Raw genomic sequence first — 22247 nt, 5'->3', positions numbered from 1 at the left:
CTTCATTTTTAAAGATATATGGACCAATGATTCTCTCCGCCCATAGAGCACACCAAACAGTGACTTTTTGAGGATGTAACGGCGTCTCAGCAATGGCTTGTGGATTATGTTCACTCCAAATGCGACAATTTTGCTTATTGACATACTCATTCAACCAAAAGTGAGCTTCATCGCTGAACAAAATTTTCTTGTGAAAATCGGGATCGGTGGCCATCTCGTCTTGGGCCCAAATTTGCACGATTTGCAAACGTTGTTCAGGTGTAAGTCTATTCATTATGAAATGGCAAACCAAACTGAGCATAAATCAAGTAACAGCTGTCAAAAAGACCATCTACGAAAAAAGTAGTGCCAACTTGAAAACCTAACCTCTAAAAAAAACACCCTCTACTTTAATATTTCGGCATAGTTTCGTAGAGGTTATTTTTGGATTTTGCACGACTGATGCCACCTTTTGCGTTACTCACGTGGAGTCAATATTTTTCGCTTCCAATTTAAAATGTTCCAATTTCAAAAGTTTTGCCGATTTTGCGCAGAGACTTGTTTTCCAATTGCAATTTAATAGCAATTTTACGGATTTCTCATGGTAAATCCGCGCTTCGTCCCATTTTTCCCATTTTCAATCGAAACTAAAACTGAATCGGCGATATAAACTAAGAAAAACCAATCTTATTTCGTTTTCAGCAATATTAGTAAAGCAGAAACGATGAGCTGCTACATCTGCCTGCTTTTCTTGGAACCCTTCAGTGTAAGCTGAAATAACGGGAATTTTGTTTACGACAATTCATTGGGAATGTAATATTCTTGCAGTGACCAAAAGAGATATGTATGTATGTACATTGTTACACCAAATATTGTGCACAAAGCTAACAATTTTTATGTACTACCCAGGTTGTACGAATAAATTGTGTAACCACTGTGTGTATTTCAATTCTCCTAACAGAAGAAACAATTTTTATGCTAAAAAAAACATTTGTTATAGATTTACACCACAGCCATATTTAGGTATATTAGTATTGGAAATTTAATGGTATTAAATTAAGAAACTAAGATGAAAGTAAAAAACCGTCATAAATAGAATGCTCAATTGCGTACTATTTAAAGATATACTAACGGGTTCATAATGAATACAACAAGAAAGGCAAGGCGCATTTACACAAGGGCAGTGGAACAGCTGATTATTATTATTATTATTTTTTTTTTGAGATTTGGTGGATTGAATATGAAACAAAGTTAACGTTGTACGTAACGGACGTGTTTTTCGGACCTCCCGCGTTAACTAAATTTTATTGGTGATATATTGTATTTAATCGTTCGTGCGACAGTGACTCGATTTAGCTTATCGTTTTACTTGGACACTTTTTTTTATCCACAATGGGGCAGCCAAAACAAAAAAATTCAGTGTGTTAAGTGCAGCGAATTTTATCATCTTACTTGCGAAAATTTATTGTCGGCTGACATTGAGTACCTGTTAAAAATAAGTAAGCAGTATTGCTGTAAAAAATGCACAAAAGTGCGCCGTAAATCGGTCCTACTGTCCCCTCGCTTAGTTTCTCCGCCAATAGATGCAGACCACTCTAATGAAAATATTTCTGGGACCGCCAATGTCTCATCGCTTCCAGATACTTCGGTAACCGTGAGACCGAATCCATCAGCGGAGTGCAGCAAGCAAGAAATCAACCTGCAAGCTGTTTTCCACGAAATTAAATCTCTTAGATATGCTCAGGAGAAAATGATAGCCGTAATTAGCTCTTTGCAAACCGAGATACTTAATTAAAAAGGTAGAAGAACTACAGTTTGAGGTAAAAGCCGTTCGTCACAAACTTTGCGATCTGGATGTCGCTGCTACTATTCCCGCTTTGGCTAATGATATAAAGCCCTTCGCAACAATTTACATGTACTACAGGACAATAATTCTGCAACAACAAAAAACAGGGATCGAGTACTTGTTTCTAATTCAACACCGCCATCTTTCTCTTCTGCTGCCGACTCTCCAGTCAATATCGAACGAAATGCTAAGGTTTGCAATAATCTCTCTCTCGCTGCTCCGCCTAATGCCAAAATATCTAATACAGTAGAAACACAAAAAACATAATACGCACTCTCCAGCGCTGCTTACGTCGTTGCTATCTCAAACCAATCAAAAGCAGTGCCGTCGAATAACTTTTCTCTTGCTGATTCGCAGCTGCAGCCGGTTAGTGATGAAATGTTTATAACTGTTGGTGCTAAGCAACCAACAACGTAAACCAAAAAACACTGTTGTTGGCTGCAATGCAAACCGAGAACTGGATGTAATTGTAGCAATGAAGTGGATACATTTGTCATATTTCAACCACACAGTGACCGCTGAAATCATAATTGAATATGTACACAACCATGCAGCGATAAGAGCGACCCTTCTTGTTATATGTTAGTAAAGAAAGACGTCGAACTTAAAGGACTAAAGAGAGTATCATTTAAGCTTGGTGTGTCTGAAAAAAAATTATAAAAATATTTTCAACGTTTCTCTTTGGTAAGAGAACATAAAAGTATCTCCACTTCAGAATTTTCAAAAAGAAGAGACGAAACCGCCGCACATCTAGCGTGTACCGACGCTGTTAATAAGTTATGAAATACGGCAGATTTTCTACTGAATTATCAGAATGCTGGCGGCATAAGAACTAAAATGCTACCATTGTTGTTTTTCTCCTCTTCATCTGTCTAATGATGTACTCAGGAGCCTTTCGGCCTTGGCAAATGACCCAAGTCCTGGAGAAGATGGCTTCCCTCCTATATTATTAAAAAACTGTGCAAAACCATTAACAATTATCTTCAATAAATCACTAGCTTCCGGTGAGTTTTTACATAATTGGAAAAAATCGTTTATCATACCAATACATAAGTCTGGAAGCAAGTCGGAAGTGCAAAATTATCGCCCTATCTGCAAATTCTCTTGCATACCTAATCTCTTTGGAAAGCTACTTCATGATTTGATTTTCTTTTAAATTTTTGATCTCATATCGCCTAATCAGCACGGCTTTTTTAAGGGTAGATCTACTGTTACGAATTTAGGGTTATTTGCCAATTTTGTCTTAAACCAATTTGAAACAGGCCAACAATGCGATGCCATATTCACCAAAGTTTCGAAAGCATTCGATAGAGTCTGCCATAGTATCCTAATAAAAAAGGTGGGTTCAATTGGTTTTCATCCTAGCTTACTTAAGTGGCTTGCATCTTATCTAACAGATAGAACTAAATTCGTTCGTATAAATAACATAAAATCTGATGCCATCAAAGTTACCTCAGGCGTACCTCAAGGTAGCCATCTTGGGCCTCTATTGTTCTTAATGTTTGTTAATGACATTCCAGACGTTTTCGAGACATCACGTTGTCTGATGTACGCAGATGACCTGAAAATTTACAGTCGGATAGAGGACGTAACTGACTGCATAAGACTTCAAGAAGACTTAACAAGATTGGAAGCTTGGTGTGATGATAACTCCTTCCCTCTTATCGCTGGTAAATGCCAGGATATTTCCACGCTGAGGAATTTGTATTTTTTTCTTGTGAGATCATATCTCGAATATTGCAGCATTATTTGGGATCCATTCTATAAGGGTGCATCATTAAGAATTGAGAAGGTTCAAAAACGTTTCACTAGATTTGCTATTCATTCACTTCGTTGGCCTTGCAGTTTGCCTGCATATAAAAGTAGATGTCTTTTGTTAGCAACTTTAGAAATACGGAGAAAAATTTCATCGGTAATGTTTATAAGGGACATAGTTACGAACCATATCAAATGTCACTTCTTGCTGGTGCTTATACTTTTTAATTGTCCCACTCGTAACCTTAGACTCAGCAATATGTTCGCTTTACCTTATTACAAGACCAATTTTAGTCCAAATGAACGGCGTGCACGTTTTACCTATAAGGCAGTCTAACCAATTATGCAAAATTTGGACATATTCTCTAACTCACCAGAGACTTTCAAATCAAAACTTAATCTGGAAATACACTTTTTGTATTGTGACTAATATAACTCACAGTATTGTTTACCATATAAATATTATATTTAATCTTTAGTATTAGTAATCTATTTGAGTTGTACTTTAATTGATGAAAGAATGAATAAATAAAATCTCCTATGGAATCTTGCAATGTTTTATTGAACCCGTATTTGTATAGATCCAAAACTGTAGAATATCAATGCAGGTATGGACTTAAACCTCATGGCTTCTTCGGTGATAACAATTTCTCAACATAAGATAAACATGTGTACATATTATATGTATAATCATAACTTTTGTTGTTACCAAAGTGTATCCATACGTTTTAGAATACAAGTTTACAGGGTCCGGCAGTCGAAGTGTAACCAAATTCAGACCTCTCGCGCATCTGTTAGTTGGCTAAGTGAGAGACCAGAGGATTGTTTACAAGCTCGCGAAAGCATTTTGCCGAGAGTAAACTCGAAAAAAGAAAATCACATTCGGGCTGCTTGTGATTCGTCTGGACCGTCTCAATCCCATAGTCAAAGCAAAAGATGGTCATATCGAGCAAAAGTAAATTGATTCTTAACTTTGTATTATTTTCACACATTTTTTACTTTGAATTGAGCAAAAGTACATTTCCAAACTAAATTTATGGCCTTTTTAATTGGTTACACTTCGAGTGCCGGACGCTGTAGAGTTTGTATTTTCAGTTTAGCAGTTCAATAAACGGCGAATAATTGAAAAGCACTGAAATATTTTTGAATATACATACATACATAGTTACAACCTACTATTAAACAGGATTGCTCAAATAAGCATTCGATAAATTTAAATATTGTATCCGATATATGGATACATATGTATGAATGTAGGCACCAAATGAAATTTGTTGAAAAACACTTTAAATGTGGCATAATTCTGACAAGAACTATTTTTTATAAAAAAAAGATTGTATTAATTATTAATTTAGGTGTGCAAAGAGCATCAATTATTTCGACCAAACTTTCTCTTAAAAATTCTTCCTGTTTCTTGAACACAAAATCCAATATCCACTTGAATATTTTTAATAGCATGAACAAACCAGCTATTTGGAAGCTTTTAGTATTTCTTTAGCAGATTTAATTCTTGTTGAGATTTAAACAAAAAATAAATTTTATTGGAATTGCATATTAACGTATAACGGATATGTTTATTGTCACATCAGTAATAATAAATAAATAATATTTATTTTTTCCTAGGTATTTGGACGAGCTCCTCCAGTTTGGGGTGTGCATCTTGATGTTGTTGCACAAATGAATGGGACCTATAGTTTTATGCCACCTCCGAATGTTTTGCCGAGGGGTGGCTGCTAAAGGGTGTTTTTTTTAGAGGTTAGGTTTTCAAGTTGGCACTACTTTTTTCGTAGATGGTCTTTTTGACAGCTGTCACTTGATTTATGCTCAGTTTGGTTTGCCATTTCATAATGAATATACTTACACCTGAACAACGTTTGCAAATCGTGCAAATTTATTACGAAAATAATGGTTCGGTTCGCGCGACGCATCACAAGAAAATTTTGTTCAGCGATGAAGCTCACTTTTGGTTGAATGGGTATGTCAATAAGCAAAATTGTCGCATTTGGAGTGAACATAATCCACAAGCCATTGCTGAGACGCCGTTACATCCTCAAAAAGTCACTGTTTGGTGTGCTCTATGGGCAGAGGGAATCATTGGTCCATATTTCTTTAAAAATGAAGCCGGCCATAATGTTACAGTCAATGGAGAGCGCTATAGAGCCATGATTAATGACTTTTTCGTGCCTGAATTGGACGATGTTGATGTGGACGACCTTTGGTTACAACACGTCGGCGCTACATGCCATACAGCCAGCGCAACAATCGATTTATTGAAGGAAACTTTTGGTGAGCGCATTATCTCGCGCCGTGGACCTGTGGAGTGGCCTCCAAGATCGTGCGATATAACACCGCTGGACTATTTCTTGGGGGGCTATGTGAAGTCGCTTGTCTACGCAGATAAGCCCGAGACGATTGACGTCTTGGAAGAGAATATTCGGCGCGTTATTGCTGACATACGGCCCCAATTGCTGCAAAAAGTGGTCGAAAATTGGGCCTCTCGGCTGGAATTTATTCGAGCCAGCCGTGGCGGCCACTTGCCCGAAATCATTTTTAAAACATAATGGCAAACCCTTATCTTTATAATAAAGCTAAATTCTTGGTCATAACATTAAATTATATACGTTTTATTTCATCTTGAAAACCTAACCTCTAAAAAAACACCCTTTATTTCTATCTACCAAATGGTAGTCATGCACAAACCCATAGTGGTCGAAATGTGGATCTGGATTTGATTAAAATTTAAAGTTCCCACCCAAAAATTATTTTTCTTTTCCTAACCAATAATCCACTACAAGGATTGTCACTATCTATTTTATTTGCTTTGCTTATTCGCAAAGCTTTGAACGTTTAAACATAACTAGTGTGGTGTCAAGTGCAGACCAAAACTTTCTCACCTTTTTACAGTGCATACTGAAACCTGATATTTTCGATTTACCGAGAAAAAAAATCGAAATATTAAAAACACTACAAAAAACGAATCGACATCGAATTAAATTAAATTTTACCTGTAACTGTTTTATCGCGACTAGTACAAATGATGACCTCTGTGTTTCGATTCCGTTTAACGTTTTTTATCCACGAAAAGATAATACGAAAACTTCTCAATTAGATTTGCATTTCCTTCGAAAAGGACCCGTCTTATACCAGAATAGGAATGAATATGAATATGAGACATAATCATCGCCCTGGGCTAGATCACACTTTCAATTAACTAAATTTATTACTCAGTACACGTTTTGATGTTTACCTAGAATATTGATTACTTAAAATTATTGCGCTTGGTGGCTAGCAAATCAGCAAAGCAATTGGTGAAAGTAGAGCAGTTAAAACCAATCAGAGGAATTGCGTGCTTTGAAGATAAAAGCTTGTTTATTGTACATTCAAAAAGAAAAATCAAACCGGAAGTGAATAACTGTGTTAATATTGTAGTGAATGTTCCCGAATCGAGCGAACGAATGAAATTTTGGGCGAATAGATGAAGCAAATGGACATACATATGTATGTCGGCAACGCGAGAAGAGAACTACCTTAAATTACATGTGCTGGTAAGGCAGTGCGGCCTAATGAGCTGTAGCCATACTCGCTGGCGGTGAATCTTACTCGATAAGTTTGTTGTTGCTTTCGCATACAACTTTTGTGTGAAATTAATTGAGCATAGAGATAGCGATCGGGGAAATGGGGAATAGAAGAGGCCTACTAAAACGAAAACTTGAGTTTACCTTGATGGCGACTCTAAATGGCAAGACAGAACTCACCAGGAATTACAAGTTGCCACATCGAGAAATTACGATAGTTATTAAGAACATCTACATATATGTATATGAAGAGGTGCATGCGCATAGGGTTGTGTTGTTGTTGTTGTTGAAGTGATTGCGTATTTCCACTGAAATAATCCTAATTAGTGACCAGCACCGTTTTACTACCACCATTCTCGTATAATGATGTTTTTTTTTTGTTTTTTTTTTTTTTGGTGCTATAAGTCAAATCCATTTGGTGAGGTCCAAGCATAGCAGCAAATTCTTTATTTCGATGTCTGAGATCTCATTAATTTGCTGCGGGAAAGGCTTACCAAAGGAGCGGAGTCGTGCCCTAGCTAGCCCTGGACATTCACATAAGTAGTGGAAAAAACTTTCCTTCGCACCTTCCGCTTGACAGCACCTGCAGATAGGATTGAAGGGTAGATTGAGTGTAGCTGCATGATCCCCTACTTTCCAATGGCCTGTGAGGGTTGCAGTGATACGTGGGATGTTTGGCCGGGAGCATCCTAACAGATCATTCGTCCTTTGGCCATGTGTTTTTTGTTGTAACACATTTAGTTAGTTGCTTCCATCTTCTTTCGGCTAGAGCATGATAGTGTGAAGCAATGGATGCTTTTAATGTGTTGAGTGGGGTGGAGACTGCCACCGCCTCTGCTATTTCTAGTGTCGAGCCTTTTCTTGCTAGCTCATCCGCTATCTCATTACCCAGTATATTTCTGTGACCGTCAACCCATATCAGAGTGACTTCAAGCCAATGACTGAGCAATTCCAGCTCCTCCCTACACTGTAAGACTAGTTTGGATGAAATGGAGTTGGAGTCCAAGGCATTTATAGCTGCTTGACTGTCTGAGAAGACAGCTATTCTTGCACCAACTTCCTTGTAGAGTTTTAGAGATTTGCATGCTTTCTGATCCTTAACAGGTCTGCCTGGAACACGCTGGCATAGTCAGGAAGACGAATTGACTGGGATAGGTTGAGCGGCACCGAATGGAAGCCAGCTCACACACCACAGTTCATCTTAGAACCGTCGGTATAGATTTCGATATCGCATCTTCCAATCACCTTCCCCTTGCTCCCTTCGGCTCTCGGTGGAAAACGTACCGTGAAGCCTTTCTTGAAGTTTAGGTCGGGGACTGTGTAGTCTGATCTGTTTTTGAGCAGCGAGGGTCCCTGTAGGACGATCTTACTGTGACCATACGGGCTTGTTGTCCAGCTTCCTATGTCTCTGAGTCTTACCGCGCTGTAAGTAGCAATTGTTTTGATGTGCAGAGCTAATGGTAGCAGATGAGTTAGTACATTGAGCGCTTCAGTAGGACTGGTGCTAAGCGCTCGTGTAGTTAAGGTACACGCTGTTCGTTGTATCTTGTTCAGTTTAGTTTTGTTGTATTTCTTTTCTGTTGTGGGTCACCAAGCTAGTGCCGCATATGTTAGTATTGGCCTTACAATGGCTGTATAGGACCAATTGGATGGTTTTGGTTGGAGATCCCATTTTTTACCCAACATTCTCTTACACGTGTAAAGTGCTATATTCGCTTTCTTTACCCTGCACTCTACGTTGGACTTCCAGCTGAGTTTGGGGTCTAGGATAACACCTACATAGGTATTTTGCCTCCCTTAGTTTGTTGCGATCATCTTGGAATGCGACCAACATTTCATTTTGAAGTAACTTAACTATGGTGGTAGACGTTTCGTTTCTCATTTTTAACCCAACCATAATTCCGTACGGTATAAATTTTGTTGTTGTATTAACGTGTTCGCAAATTACTCTTTGTACCATCGCTGTATTATTATACTATTTGGCAGAGTCATTAACTGATAATTTTGCCAATAGGGAAAGCACTATAAATATTGACGCGTATTTGTCCGTTGCCCCTCGAGACATCCGTTGTTATTACAAAATGCTCAATTTTATTCTTATTGCAAAAGTCTTTAAATAAATTTTATAAAAAATCTCTGTCGCTCACGATTCCTTGTGGATTCTTAAATGTTGTAATCCATGTTTTTAAATACTTTACTGCTTCCTATGCGCCCGTCGACTTGGTCAGAAATTTTTGGCAGTCGTCTACTTAAACGCTGCGCAATCGGTTATTAGGTCGTCAAATAATGACGAAGACGTTTCGTCGCTGGATATGCAACCTTCACTCCCTGAAAGTAGCAGTGGAGTTTTTCTTCTTGTGGTGACGTCTTTCGGCTTCAATAAAGGCCCGAATGCTTATGTTTTGATTCATCGACATGAAGTTGAGTTTTTTCGTTTTGTTTGAAAATCTGTAAAACGGGATCTTGAGTAAGCGCTGCTTTCAACACATGTACTGATTGCTGGATGTTCTGTGACACTCATTACAAATGCTGCAACTTTTTTCAATAATTGCGTTAGCGACATAGCTCTAGTTGCATCATTTGTGGTTAAAATATCAAGTTAATATTTTATTTATAATAATATCTGTTATATTTTTCGGCTAAGGAAAATGTTTAACAGCTTTTATTTATCTATACCTGGCCATATGTTGCCATTCTGAACTTCATGCCCTTAGAAGCTAATTTTTTTCTACCAGAACTTATACCTAGCCCATTTAATTTGCAAGCCTACTATGTTGTCAACATACATTTCCATTACTCCCTCGTTTATAAGCTACCGAAAAATATACGTAACGTCATATAAACCTTCTTTAATAGCGAATGCCGTGTATTTTTGTCTACTTTCTTTCGAAATTTTTCAGGTTCATCACCGAAAATAATCTAGCTGACAGCATTTTTTCCAAAACCTCGTCAATAACCGGTACAGGGTATCAATCTTTTAACACAGCGAAATCCAGTTTCCAGGTAGTCTATGCAACCACGATAACCGCCGTCTTTATTTTCTACTAGAATGACTTTACTAGCTATATTCGCAGTGGGTTCACGGACTGTACCCTGCTCTAACCATTCCTCAATTTGGTTTTTAATAATGGCACGCTCTGCTGCAGACAGTCGAGTTGGACTCTCATTAAAGCTTAGTAAACTTCCCTTTGGTATTATCTTTAATTGAGTAGGGTGTACAGCAGTGGTAGCTGTAGCCAGTTTATAATCATTGATTAATTTCATTACGATTTCTGTGCACTGATCCGATTCTACAAGTTGGTCCGCAATTGAAACAATGTTGTTTCGAAACTCCACGCAATTCACTGCCGCCTTCTTTGTCGTAGTTTTGCTTTTGCTCTACAAAGTTTTGGCACTATATAAAGGGTATTTCAAGTCATCACGTACCTTTAGACCATCCTCGATATACCGAATGGCTGCTTCATCTTTCACCGCTCCTAGTACTGCTACCTTTCTCATTTGAAGTACGTATACGTGAAAATTCTCTTCACTTCTCTTTCTCCGTTGCATCAACTTCTGATGAACGTCGGCAGTGCTAAGTATCTCGTCAAACTCTTCGATTAATGGTTAACATAAACCTTCATAGTTTGAGACACTGACCATTTGGCAGGAACAATTTGGCTGTTTCCCGCATTCATTTACTTTTGTTCTTCTGGGTACGATACGCGAAAGCATTGTGGGCGAAATCCTCCAGCCACGTTCTGAGTGGACCTGTCTTACCGTCGTAGTTTGGTATAATTTTCGCCAATTGTTGACCGTTACGCTCCTACTAACATTTCGAGAAATTCAACTGAATTGGCCGAGTTGCTGCTCACACTTGATGTTGGCTGCATATTGTTCAGTTTAAAGTTTTCAAATTCTATCAACTTTAAACCGCTTTCCTCAACTTCCACTGGACTTTTTGCTGCTGAGTTTAGCTTCGAATCGCCTTTCTCCACTTCCTTTTGACTCTTTTGACTCTTTTTTGTTGCTTGCGACGTCTCACTTTCTTCAAATTTCGACGGAACTTCTGCAACCGGTTTCGGTTCTACTTTTTTAAGGCATTCCCGAACATTCTCATACTTCGACTTTTTCGCGTATTTGTTCAGAAATTGAGATATAAAATAAATACAAAACTAGTTGTAAAATTCAAATACACAAGTAACTGGTAAACATTGGTAAATCTTTAATATATAATATATACATACATATATTCTTGTTCAACTGTCTCTCGCTTGTTCGCACATGGTATGCTCGTCCCACATTTTTAGGCTATAATAGTATAAAATCGTGACAATATCACTGTTACACCTTGTTTTACATTGTATGGGTAGTAATCGGGTAATAAAATTACCGGCTGCTCATACCGATGAAGCCACCGCAAAGGATAGCTTTTTTGGGCTAATAGTGAAAAACGTTTTTGTGTGATTTCCGTTAGATTTTGGCCACCACATAAATACGCTTTCCAAAATATCTGAACTTCACCAAGTGGGCTAATTTCTATGGAAAACATTTGTTTTCACAATTCGTATTTGTTTAGACTATAATTCGAACCGGGCTATAAATGAGATCTAATTTTGTTCATACGTTCCTTAGATTAACGCGTTTAAACGGACAAAGTTGAAAAAATGGCATTAGTACCTATATCCTGTTATACATATTTCCATTATTTGTTTTAATTTTTTTTATATGCTGCCGCGTATGTACGGAAAATTTTCTAATATTGACGATAGATAATACATCACTATTTAAAAACACTTCACTTCACTTGATAAATTAATGAACAAATATATTTTTTCTTTAAAACTTTCTTTCAATATAGTTACTGCAACCGGAAACCAGGCACATAGCAAGAGGAAAATTCTGTTTACAACCTTCAGCAATACACTGCTTATAGGAACGCGGGTCCGTTCAGCAGTATAACTTCAAAAGCTTCAGTATTGAAAATCTGAGTACCAAATTTAATGTTAGGAAGGCGTTGAGCTACTAGTACCAATATGGCTGAAGCCGAAGGAGGGTCAGAGCAGGATGATGTTTCGTTCCTGCGAACGGTGAGTACAACGCAGTTTGAGAACCTGTTTAGTATAAAAAAGAGATGCGTTTCTAACTAAATTAAAAGGATGACGAATATGCTTGCATCGTTATATTAAACGCAAAAATCCTTTGTTTAGTGTTTGGTCAAGCCTCTGCTTGAATTCATGGTAAATTTAATTTAATACAATTAACGTTATATGTAATGTAAACTACTGAACAATGAATTTTGACGCATCTATTGGGTCGTGGAATAAGTTCATAGCGTTTTTAAATTTTCTTTTATTTTACAACGATTTTTTTGCTACTTGGCAAAGGGTGAGTATTCATTCGATAGAACTATTTCTACTCTACAAAACTATCTTAATTGTATATTTGAGCTATGTAATTTATTTATTAGTTTGAGGCTTAGAAATCGAATACCCAGGAGGCAAAAATCAATATTTTTGACATCTGCTCTTCTTTGCTTTTCATTGAGATCAAAAAGCTACCGAAGCAGCCCGGGACATTTGCGACGTGTATGGAGAAGGTGTCATAGGCGAGTCTACAGCACGGAAATGGCTTGCGAAGTTCAAAAGTGGCGACTTCCACTTCGACGACCGGCCCGCACCGGAAAGTCTTCTGAATCCAATAAAAAACGTCTCAAATCACTTTTGAAGGAGAACGGTCGATAAACCAGTCGTGAATTGGCGGAAAAAATGAACTGCGATCATAAACCGATTTTCAGTCACCTTCATTCAATGAGATTTACCGAAAAAAACGAGCAACACGGGGTCATAGACCGGTGTTTTTTTATCGAATCGTCACGGAAGATCAGAAATGAGACCTATGCATCAATATGAAGCAAAAAAAAGAGTGTGTGGCTAATACGTCAAAGAGTCAAGCCGGATCTTCATCCAAAGAAGATCATGATATGTGTTTTGTGGAACTAGGAGGGCTCGAAAAAAATGCCACGGTCAACAAGGACCTCAACATTGTCCAGCTACACCGCGTGAAAGAAAATCGTCAAAGTCGCACTCTAAAAGCTCGAATGAGAGGTCCTTCAGCATCCGCCGTATTCTCCGGACCTTGCACCGACCGATTACCATCTTTTCCGCTCCTTGTATAACTATATTAAGTGTGTTACCTTCTATAACAAAGAGGTCCTTAAAAATTGGCTCAACAACTTCTTTGACACCAGACCAGGCGATTTTTGGCGGAAAGGCATCAACAAATTGGACGAGAGGTGGCAAGAAGTTGTAAACAGCATAATTAAAATAATTGATTAACTTATTGACATAATTATTGCTTTTTGTTTAAATAAAAGTCTTCGGTAAAACGCTACGAACTTATTCCCTAACCTAATAGATTATAATTATCTGCTACTAAAATATATATATTATACATATTATATATATGGGGTTTTCCAACCAGAGGTGTTATTTTGATATTCAAAGAAAAATGCTATTTTTGAATATAAATGATCGGATGTTTATTTCATTATAAAGAGGAAGGTATGCCGTTAATAGTGGAAAATAACATGAGGCACATAACCACCACGACCACGCTTATAGGACAATATCCTTTTCATGAAATTTTCCATAATCGAATTGCACAGTGGATGCCATGTCCTCGATAGCCTTACGAGTTCCTTCTTTGAGGTCTTGAATCGACCCTGGGCTGTTGGCGTAGACCTTCTCTTTCACGCCTCAAAGAAAAAAGTCACAAAGTGTCAAATCACAAGATCTCGGTGGCCAATTGTGATCCCCTCTTCGAGAGATAACACGGTCCGGAAACTTTTCCCATAAAAGATCAATGGTTTCGTTGCTTGTGTGGCAGGAAGCGCCGTCTTGTTGAAAATAAACGTTGTCTAGATCAATACCATCCAATTCCGGCCATACAAAATCGTTAATCATCTCTCGATAGCGCAATCAATTCACCAATAACACCTGTTATTGGAAAACCCTTAAAATAGGCGCTTACACCATTTTTGGGTGTTTGGCCGAGCTCCTGCTCCAATTTATGGTGTACATCTTGATATTTTTCCATAAATGGAGAGACCTATAGTTTTAAGCCGACTTTGAACGGCAGATATTTTTTATGAGGAGCTTTGTTTCAAAGTAGAAATACACTCGTAGGTTTGCTATTGCCGAGGAGCGACCACTAATAGAAACAACTTTCTACATTTTGGTGTTTCACAGTTTTCGAAACTACGAACTCCGAATGGTAATCACGCACCAACCCATCGGGCTACGGCGGCCTAAATAAAACATTTCACAATTAATAGAATGAATTGAAAGATACGAGGTGTGGTTATTAAATAACCGAACTGAAGAGTTTTTTATTTTGATTTCATACATTCGAATCTCGGTGAAAGACCAAAATGAATAGTGTATGCGCTAATTACAGGTCTGCAAAAAAATGAGTTCGGAATGTCCTATAAAAGTGTAGTGTCATTTCCGAAGTAATTTTTTGCGTAGAATCCGAATCCGGGGTTTAAATTGCTCTATCACGTCAGGATTTTGAGATATCCTTACCTAAAAGTGCAAAAAACTCTGTTTTTGCCCATTTTTGAGGTTATGTAGCTATTTTGCTCTTCATAAAAAAGTAAGAATAGTATTTTAAAGTATAAGTCTTCCTCTTTTAAATGCCGTTGAGTTTGCTTAAATATCTTTATTTTTCACTGAGATATCGCATTTTGCAATTTCCATATTTGTGAATTTTTCGATATTCGAAAATCCATTGAGATAACATGAGACGTGATACGGTCGATTACATAGTCGCACAAAAACACCTCTTCTTTCTTCTTCTATAAGCATCTTACTCCTTCTAAAGCAGTTTTCTCTACACAATATAGGGCGACTACGCGTAATGCTGGTGGTCTAACACTCTAATGTTGAATCATTGGGGAGTATTATGTCGTTTGTTTGAATAAACATACGAAATCGTAAACATGTTTTACAAAAATGCTCTCCTTTCTGTAGTAATGTAAAAACAGCTTAGTTTAACGCTTAAATATTATATATAGGAAGAAGCTTTTATATTTATAGTGCCTCATTACAAGAGTCCCCTTTTATCAGAATGTGATTGGTGTGAACTTACAAACTTTAGTAGATGTGAATAAATGCATCGAGATCTCCTCTCGGAGTTCTAATAATGCATTCCATAGCACATTTACTAACGCGTCACATCAAGAGCTGCTTCCAAATAAGAGCGACTTGTTAGAATACTCCCTCCTAATACATCGCAACAAGACCTTTTTTCAAAGCGCAAAAAATGCAATACAATGCAATGCAATCTTCCCACGAGAGATTTTCCTCCCTTTGTTATGAAGATAATCAGAGGTCGGCAAAATTGGCTTTGCGAGTGTGTTGGTGAGCACAGAGTTGTGAAAACAGTAAAATTTAAAGACCAAATGTGTCAACAATTAATAATTAATACTGTTGTCCCCACTATGATACATATATATATATATATAATTGGCGGGTACACCCTTTTTGGGTGTTTGGCCGAGCTCCTCCTCCTAGTTGTGGTGAGCGTCTTGATGTTGTTCCACAAATGGGGGGGACCTATAGTTTTTAAGCCGACTTCGAACGGCAGATATTTTTTATGCGGAGCTTTTTCATGGCAGAAATACACTCGGAGGTTTCCCATTGCCTGCCGAGGGGCGACCGCTATTAGAAAAAAACTTTTTTTCTTAATTTTTAATCTTTCACCGAGATTCGAACCGACGTTCGCTCTCTGAATTCCGAATGGTACTCGTAGTCACGTACCAACTCATTCAGCCACGGCGGCCGCCGTCGGACTGTGATATATATACTTATAAAATTAGAAATCATATATTTATTTATTTGTTTAAGTATATTTATTTATTTGTTAAGATTACAGGAATTTACAGACTAGATACATATATTTGCGTATAAAATTTTACAGACTAACATTAATCTAAATGTAGATCAATCATAAATTAGGGCAAATATAAAATGCTTGAGCTGAGAGCAAATAATAGTGATGTGGCGCAGAGAAAAACATACGTAAATATTTAGCGAAAGACAGATTCGAAATCTCTGTGCATGAAACACCAAATAATAGGAAACATTTTTTCTGATAACGCTTGCCCCTTGGCAGGCAATGATAAACCACCGAGTGTGTTTCTGCAAGAAAAAGCTCCTCATAACAAACTATCTGCCGTTAGGGGTCGACTTAAAATCATCAAGGCGCACAGGAGGAAAATCTCGGATATACAGGGTGCGCCATCTCGAGCTTCGGTATGGAAATATTGAATAACTTTGCTATCCATTGTCAGAAGGACTTGAGAAAAAATAATTTGGAAACGTCAATTCAGTACAATTTTAACGATGAATAACTTTACACCTACAGAACGCGCGGAAATTGTGACCATGTATTTGGAAAATGGTCGTTCAATTGTGCTTGCTCAACGTGCATACCGTCGAAAATACCGCGTCTGACTAAAAATTTTGAAGAATCGGGGTCTGTAGCAAATCATCAACGTGTTCCAGTTCGTAAAAGACGCTCCAATGAAATTGATGTTGAGTGGCCTCCAAGATCGTCGGATTTGACGCCGCCGGATTTTTTTTGTGGGGCTATTTAAAAAGTAGAGTATACGCCAACAAGCCCACTACATTGGAAGCGCTCAGGACCAACATTAGATCTGAAATAGAGGCAATATCACCCGAATGCTAGCAAAAGTAATGGAAAATTCGAAAAAAAGAGCACAATATTGTGTGGCTCGTAAAGGTGGTTATTTGTTGGATGTTGTGTTCTAAGTGCAGTTGAAACAGATTGTAAAGGACAAAATCAAATAAAAAAACACCAACAAACATTCAATTTTGCTACTTGCTAAAGTTATTCAGTATTTCCATACCGAAGCTCGAGATGATTTTAAGTCGAAAATAAACGATAAATATAACATATATATATATTGTATATAATCAGACGCTACATAATGTTTCCTCACATCACTGGCCTCTCGAACCTCAAGTTGTGTGAAGCTAATCGTTTGATATTCAATTGTGCATTAGTTTGTGGCCTATAACCGCCACCAAGTTAGTTATGATCACACAGCCAAAGACTTTGTCCAGCACATGATATAAGCTGTAAGCGGCCTTTTTATAAACGTAATGCTTTTTACAGATAAGTTGAATAAACCGCTCTTAGGGTAGCACCACGCTAGCAACATATGAAATCGAATGTAAGTGCGAAAAATCACAGTTGAAGCGTGCGCATATATTTGCTTTATAGGTCAAGCTTAAGGGTGGAGCCTGCTTTAGAGGCTTCAAAAAATCGATTTCGTGGATTTTTTTGGGCAGGAAAGAAATTTTCGATTGAAACGAAACTTTCAGGTTTTATTGTGATATATTTCAACAGTCTTCTGAAATTTTTTCATTAAAATATATGTCGTATTATGCCTGGTACAAGCATTTTGCCGAGGCGCCTCGAGTGTGCATGTGTCGTGCGGCGGGAAAGATGCAGGTCGCAATTTTCATCTGAAACCAAAAACCCAAAAAATTTTTTATTTGAGTATAGTATAGCTTCTAGTTAAACCAAGAAAATTAAACAAAAAGTGAGAAATTCAACAATTTTTCGCTAATTAAAAAAAAAAAATAATTTTTTTGGAAAAACAAATTTACTTTATATTGTTTAAAAAGTGAGTTAATCATAATTTTCTTACGATTTTTTAGGTTCAACTAGAAGAGAATTTAATTCCGAATACAATCAATATTATCTCGTTTCGATAGGACGTTTAACTTTTTCCCTATCTTTTCCGCCAATTAGGAAAAATCGCAAAAATAAAAAACCGAGAAATCGCGCGTCAAAGTTTTTGTATACAGGGTTGGCCATATTAAACTGACCCATGTGATTATTAAAAAAATATGGAAAAAGAAACATTTTTTTGTGTTTCATTGTGAAAAACATTTAATTTAGTTCAAGGAGATTCGTTTACATCACTTTTTGAATATGATATCGCGCAAGTGGTCGCCCTTAGCACGTATTTGGATATGTACAGGGTTGGCCATATTAAACTGACCCATGTGATTATTAAAAAAATATGGAAAAAGAAACATTTTTTTGTGTTTCATTGTGAAAAACATTTAATTTAGTTCAAGGAGATTCGTTTACATCACTTTTTAAATATGATATCGCGCAAGTGGTCGCCCTTAGCTCGTATAGCGTAATGTGCCGTTTTTCGGCGTTTTCCATAGTTTTGGCCAGCGTCTCGGCCGATATGGTGGCTATTTCCCGTCGGATATTGGCCTTAAGTGCGCCTAGTGTCTTTGGCTTGTTGACGTAAACCTTAGATTTCAAATAGCCCCAAAGAAAAAAGTCCGGTGGCGTCAAATCCGGTGATCGTGGCGGCCAGTCAAAATCGCCGCTTTTTGATATCAAACGGCCAGGGAACAAAGTCTTCAATAAGTTGACGGTGGCTCGTGCTGTGTGTGGTGGTGCGCCATCTTGCTGAAACCAGAAGTGCTCCATACCATTTTCACGAACAATCGGCATCACAAAATCGGTTATCATGGCCCGATAACGCTCTTGATTGACGGTCAATGGTTGGTGTTGACCATTTTCAAAGAAGAACGGCCCAATGACCATATCAGCGCAAATGCCACACCAGACTGTAACTTTTTGGTCGTGGAGAGGTACCTCTTCAATAATTTGAGGGTTTTCAGTGGCGTAGAAACGGCGATTTTGCTTATTTACGGTTCCGTTCAAGGAGAAATGGGCCTCATCACTCATAATGATTTGATGCCAAAAATCCTCATCAGTTTGGGCCATTCGGACGACAAAATTGGCATATTCCAAGCGACGAGGCTTGTCGGCCGGCAACAGTTGTTGATTTAGTTGTATTTTGTACGGGAATATCCCCAAATCCAAACGAATGATACGTCGTAGAGTGGTCCGAGGGATGTCCAACTGAGCAGAACGACGATTACCTGACGTTCGCGGCGATGACTCGATACTGGCTCGTACGGCCGCGATATTTTCGTTAGATCGTCTTGGCCGCTTTTTATTTGGACGTCGGGTATTAGCCACAGTGCCGGAAGACAAAAATCTTTTGTGCATTTGCTTGATTGCGTTCTTTGACGGCGCACTTTTCACTTTATTTTCTTTTCTCCACGCACGTTGCGTTTTTACAATCGAGAAGGAATTTTGAATGTACAGCTGAACAATTTCAGCGCGGTCTATTGGGGTGTACTGTTTCATGGTAAAAATCTCCTTCGACTGACGCTTCCAACGCGGTATGTCATTAGCTGATCTGAAATTACAGTAAAAAAATATAGGGTTACTCAATGGGTCAGTTTAATATGGCCAACGTATAAATACTATACCTATACCGGCCACTCGTATACTGCGCGACGCTTGCTCACAATTTCTTCTGTAACTCCGAAAACATTTTGAATTTGCTTCTGAAATTTTGAGGACACATTCTTGGATATTTTGGGAAGACATTTATGCACAAAAAAAAAATCGATTTTTTGAAGCCCTTGAAGTTTCGAAATTCGTTTTAGCGATTGTTTTTGAAATTTATCATGTACATCATCCTTTATTTCAACTGTTACATTTGTATCAATTCTCTAAAAAAATTAAACATAAAAGAAACTTTTAAATTAATATGTTTAGCAAAGATATCCAGGCTTTCATTAACTAATGGTTTTATCTGTATAATTTACAGGAAGATATGGTATGTCTTTCTTGTACAGCAACGGGAGAACGTGTCTGCCTGGCAGCTGAAGGATTTGGTAATCGGCATTGCTTTTTGGAGAATATTGCGGACAAAAACGTCCCGCCAGATTTATCACAATGCGTTTTCGTAATCGAGCAAGCCTTGTCAGTGCGAGCCTTACAAGAACTAGTTACTGCGGCTGGATCAGAGACTGTAAGTTAAAAAAAAATTAAATAATTATATAATGATAATATACAAATAAAAAAGTGGCTGTATATTGCTCTAATTTGGCTATATAATTAAATATACTTTCATCTACGAGAGAAAACTTAAGGGGCTTTTTAATAGACGAACATTTTATTAAAATACATACATTTTTTTTTATTTTCTCAGACTAATTTTGACCAGGCAAGTCTTCAATTTCCGCACTCTAACCGAAAGCGGTTTCCGATGGGAAGGATTAATCCTTTTGCGTTTTCTAATGTTCCCCTTAAATTTGTCAAAATGCCGAACAAATGAAGCTTTGGCGATAATTGTGAATTGTGAATGAACCAAGGTCCTGCCGAATTCCTATTAGAAGTTATCAGAAGCTGCAAACTCATTAGACGCAATAAGTTAACAATTCTTAGCTAAATATAAATGAACCAATTTGACACAAATTGAATAATATCGACTAACTCAGTAGAACAAAAATTAAATTTACACGTATTTTGTATAATAAGTTTTTTCACTGTATCGTCGATGATTGGTTAGAAAAATTCTAGTTTAATGCAATTTTTTTTCATAAATGCAAGTGGATGCAAATAACTGAAGATATGCCGCAGCCAATGGAGCATACCGTGGTTATTCGAAAAATGACTGAGGAATTCGATGAGATACAGGGTTACATTATCAGATTACAAATACGAGTTATTTGTGATAATGGTAAACTTGATTGCAAACGCTATGGATAGGAAAAATGAACCATTCCCATTCCACACTTGCCCATCTTTAAATGATATGCTTTCACATAATTGTACACAATTTTCAAATAAAAATGCAAAAAAACATCAAATTTAACAGTCCCCAAAAATTGAATCAGTTGTTATACTGATATCACCTAGAATAGATCCGCCTTATGGGACTCACGATCACCAACGTAAACGTACGTTGCGTGTCAGCTAACACGATGAAACTACTGAGAGCCCCATGTAAATGAAAAATCACCACCGTTCCGTTACGTAGTATCGTACACCTCCTATGAGGCAATCTATAATGCCCTATATCTAAAGGAGGTACCTGAACCCATTACTAGATGGATAATATTCATGCTGAAATCTAGGACGATCAGCACCGAACTAGGAGGAACAATCAAATCTATTAAAGCCACAAGAGGTTGCCCTCAAGGTGGCGTACTTTCACCTCTTCTGTGGACTCTAGTCATAGATGAACTTCTCCACAAACTGAATAACCTAGGATTTCACACTCAGGGTTACGCTGATGACCTAGTAGTTTATGTATTAGGCTGGCATGAGGAAACCATTTCGGATCGCATGCAGCAAGCCCTTACAATAATAAACAAATGGTGCACGGAAAAAGGGCTCTCCATCAACCCATCCAAAACAACACTTGTACCGTTTACTAGGAGAAGGAACATAAATCTCAAATGTCCGACCCTTAATGGAACAACACTTGAACTCTCGACAGAAGCGAACTATCTTGGCGTCAGTCTTGACAAAACGCTTACGTGGAATTCCCATATTGAGAGAGTTACTTCAAAAGCCACAAGGGCATTCTTTGCCTGTACAAGGCTTTTTGGTAAGACATGGGGACTAAACCCTAGAATGACCTTCTGGACATTCACCACAGTTGTGAAACCCATAGTCACTTATACATCCTTAGCATGGTGGCCCAAGGTCAAGCAAAGAAAGGCAGCAAACGAATTAAGCAAACTGCATCGCCTGGTATGTGTTGGTATTACAGGGGCTATGAAAACATGCCCCACGGATGCATTGGGTGTGCTTCTGAACATACCACGCTTCCAATTCTAATTGAAAGGGAAGCTCGCTCGAGTGCCTTAAGATTAAAAGGTATATCTAAACTTAAAAGTGGGGATATGAAAGGACATTTAAAGATCTTAGAAGACTTCCTACATAGTCCAATTCTTCATAGGGATGATATACTATCACCCAAACCAATACTCTTCAGGAACTTCCAAGTTATAATCAATGAACGAAGAGACTGGAGAACTAACTCTATCACTTTCAAACCTGGCTCCCAGCTATGGTTTACTGATGGGTCCAAATTGGAAAATGGTAGAACAGGGGCAGGAGTCAATGGGCCCAAATTCAAAAAATCGATTCCGATGGGATGCTACCCAACAATATTCCAGGCAGAA

At 37.8% G+C, this 22247-nt stretch overlaps 1 protein-coding gene across 9 annotated transcripts in view; it reads left to right on the top strand.

Annotated features, from left to right (window-relative positions):
* LOC129243788 (ryanodine receptor) overlaps positions 1–22247 on the top strand; it is a 96603-nt gene that overhangs the window by 5819 nt on the left and 68537 nt on the right. For all 9 annotated transcript variants that reach the window (XM_054881098.1, XM_054881096.1, XM_054881100.1 and 6 more), the window contains exons 3-4: positions 11996–12224; positions 19880–20083. In XM_054881098.1, the coding sequence (XP_054737073.1) occupies positions 12171–12224; positions 19880–20083 (258 nt within the window). In that variant the 5' untranslated portion in view covers positions 11996–12170. The remainder of the gene's footprint in view (positions 1–11995; positions 12225–19879; positions 20084–22247) is intronic.

Source organism: Anastrepha obliqua, chromosome 4 (assembly GCF_027943255.1).
Source record: "Anastrepha obliqua isolate idAnaObli1 chromosome 4, idAnaObli1_1.0, whole genome shotgun sequence".
NCBI classification, from domain to species: domain Eukaryota; kingdom Metazoa; phylum Arthropoda; class Insecta; order Diptera; family Tephritidae; genus Anastrepha; species Anastrepha obliqua.
This window is presented reverse-complemented; position numbering and strand designations above follow the sequence as displayed.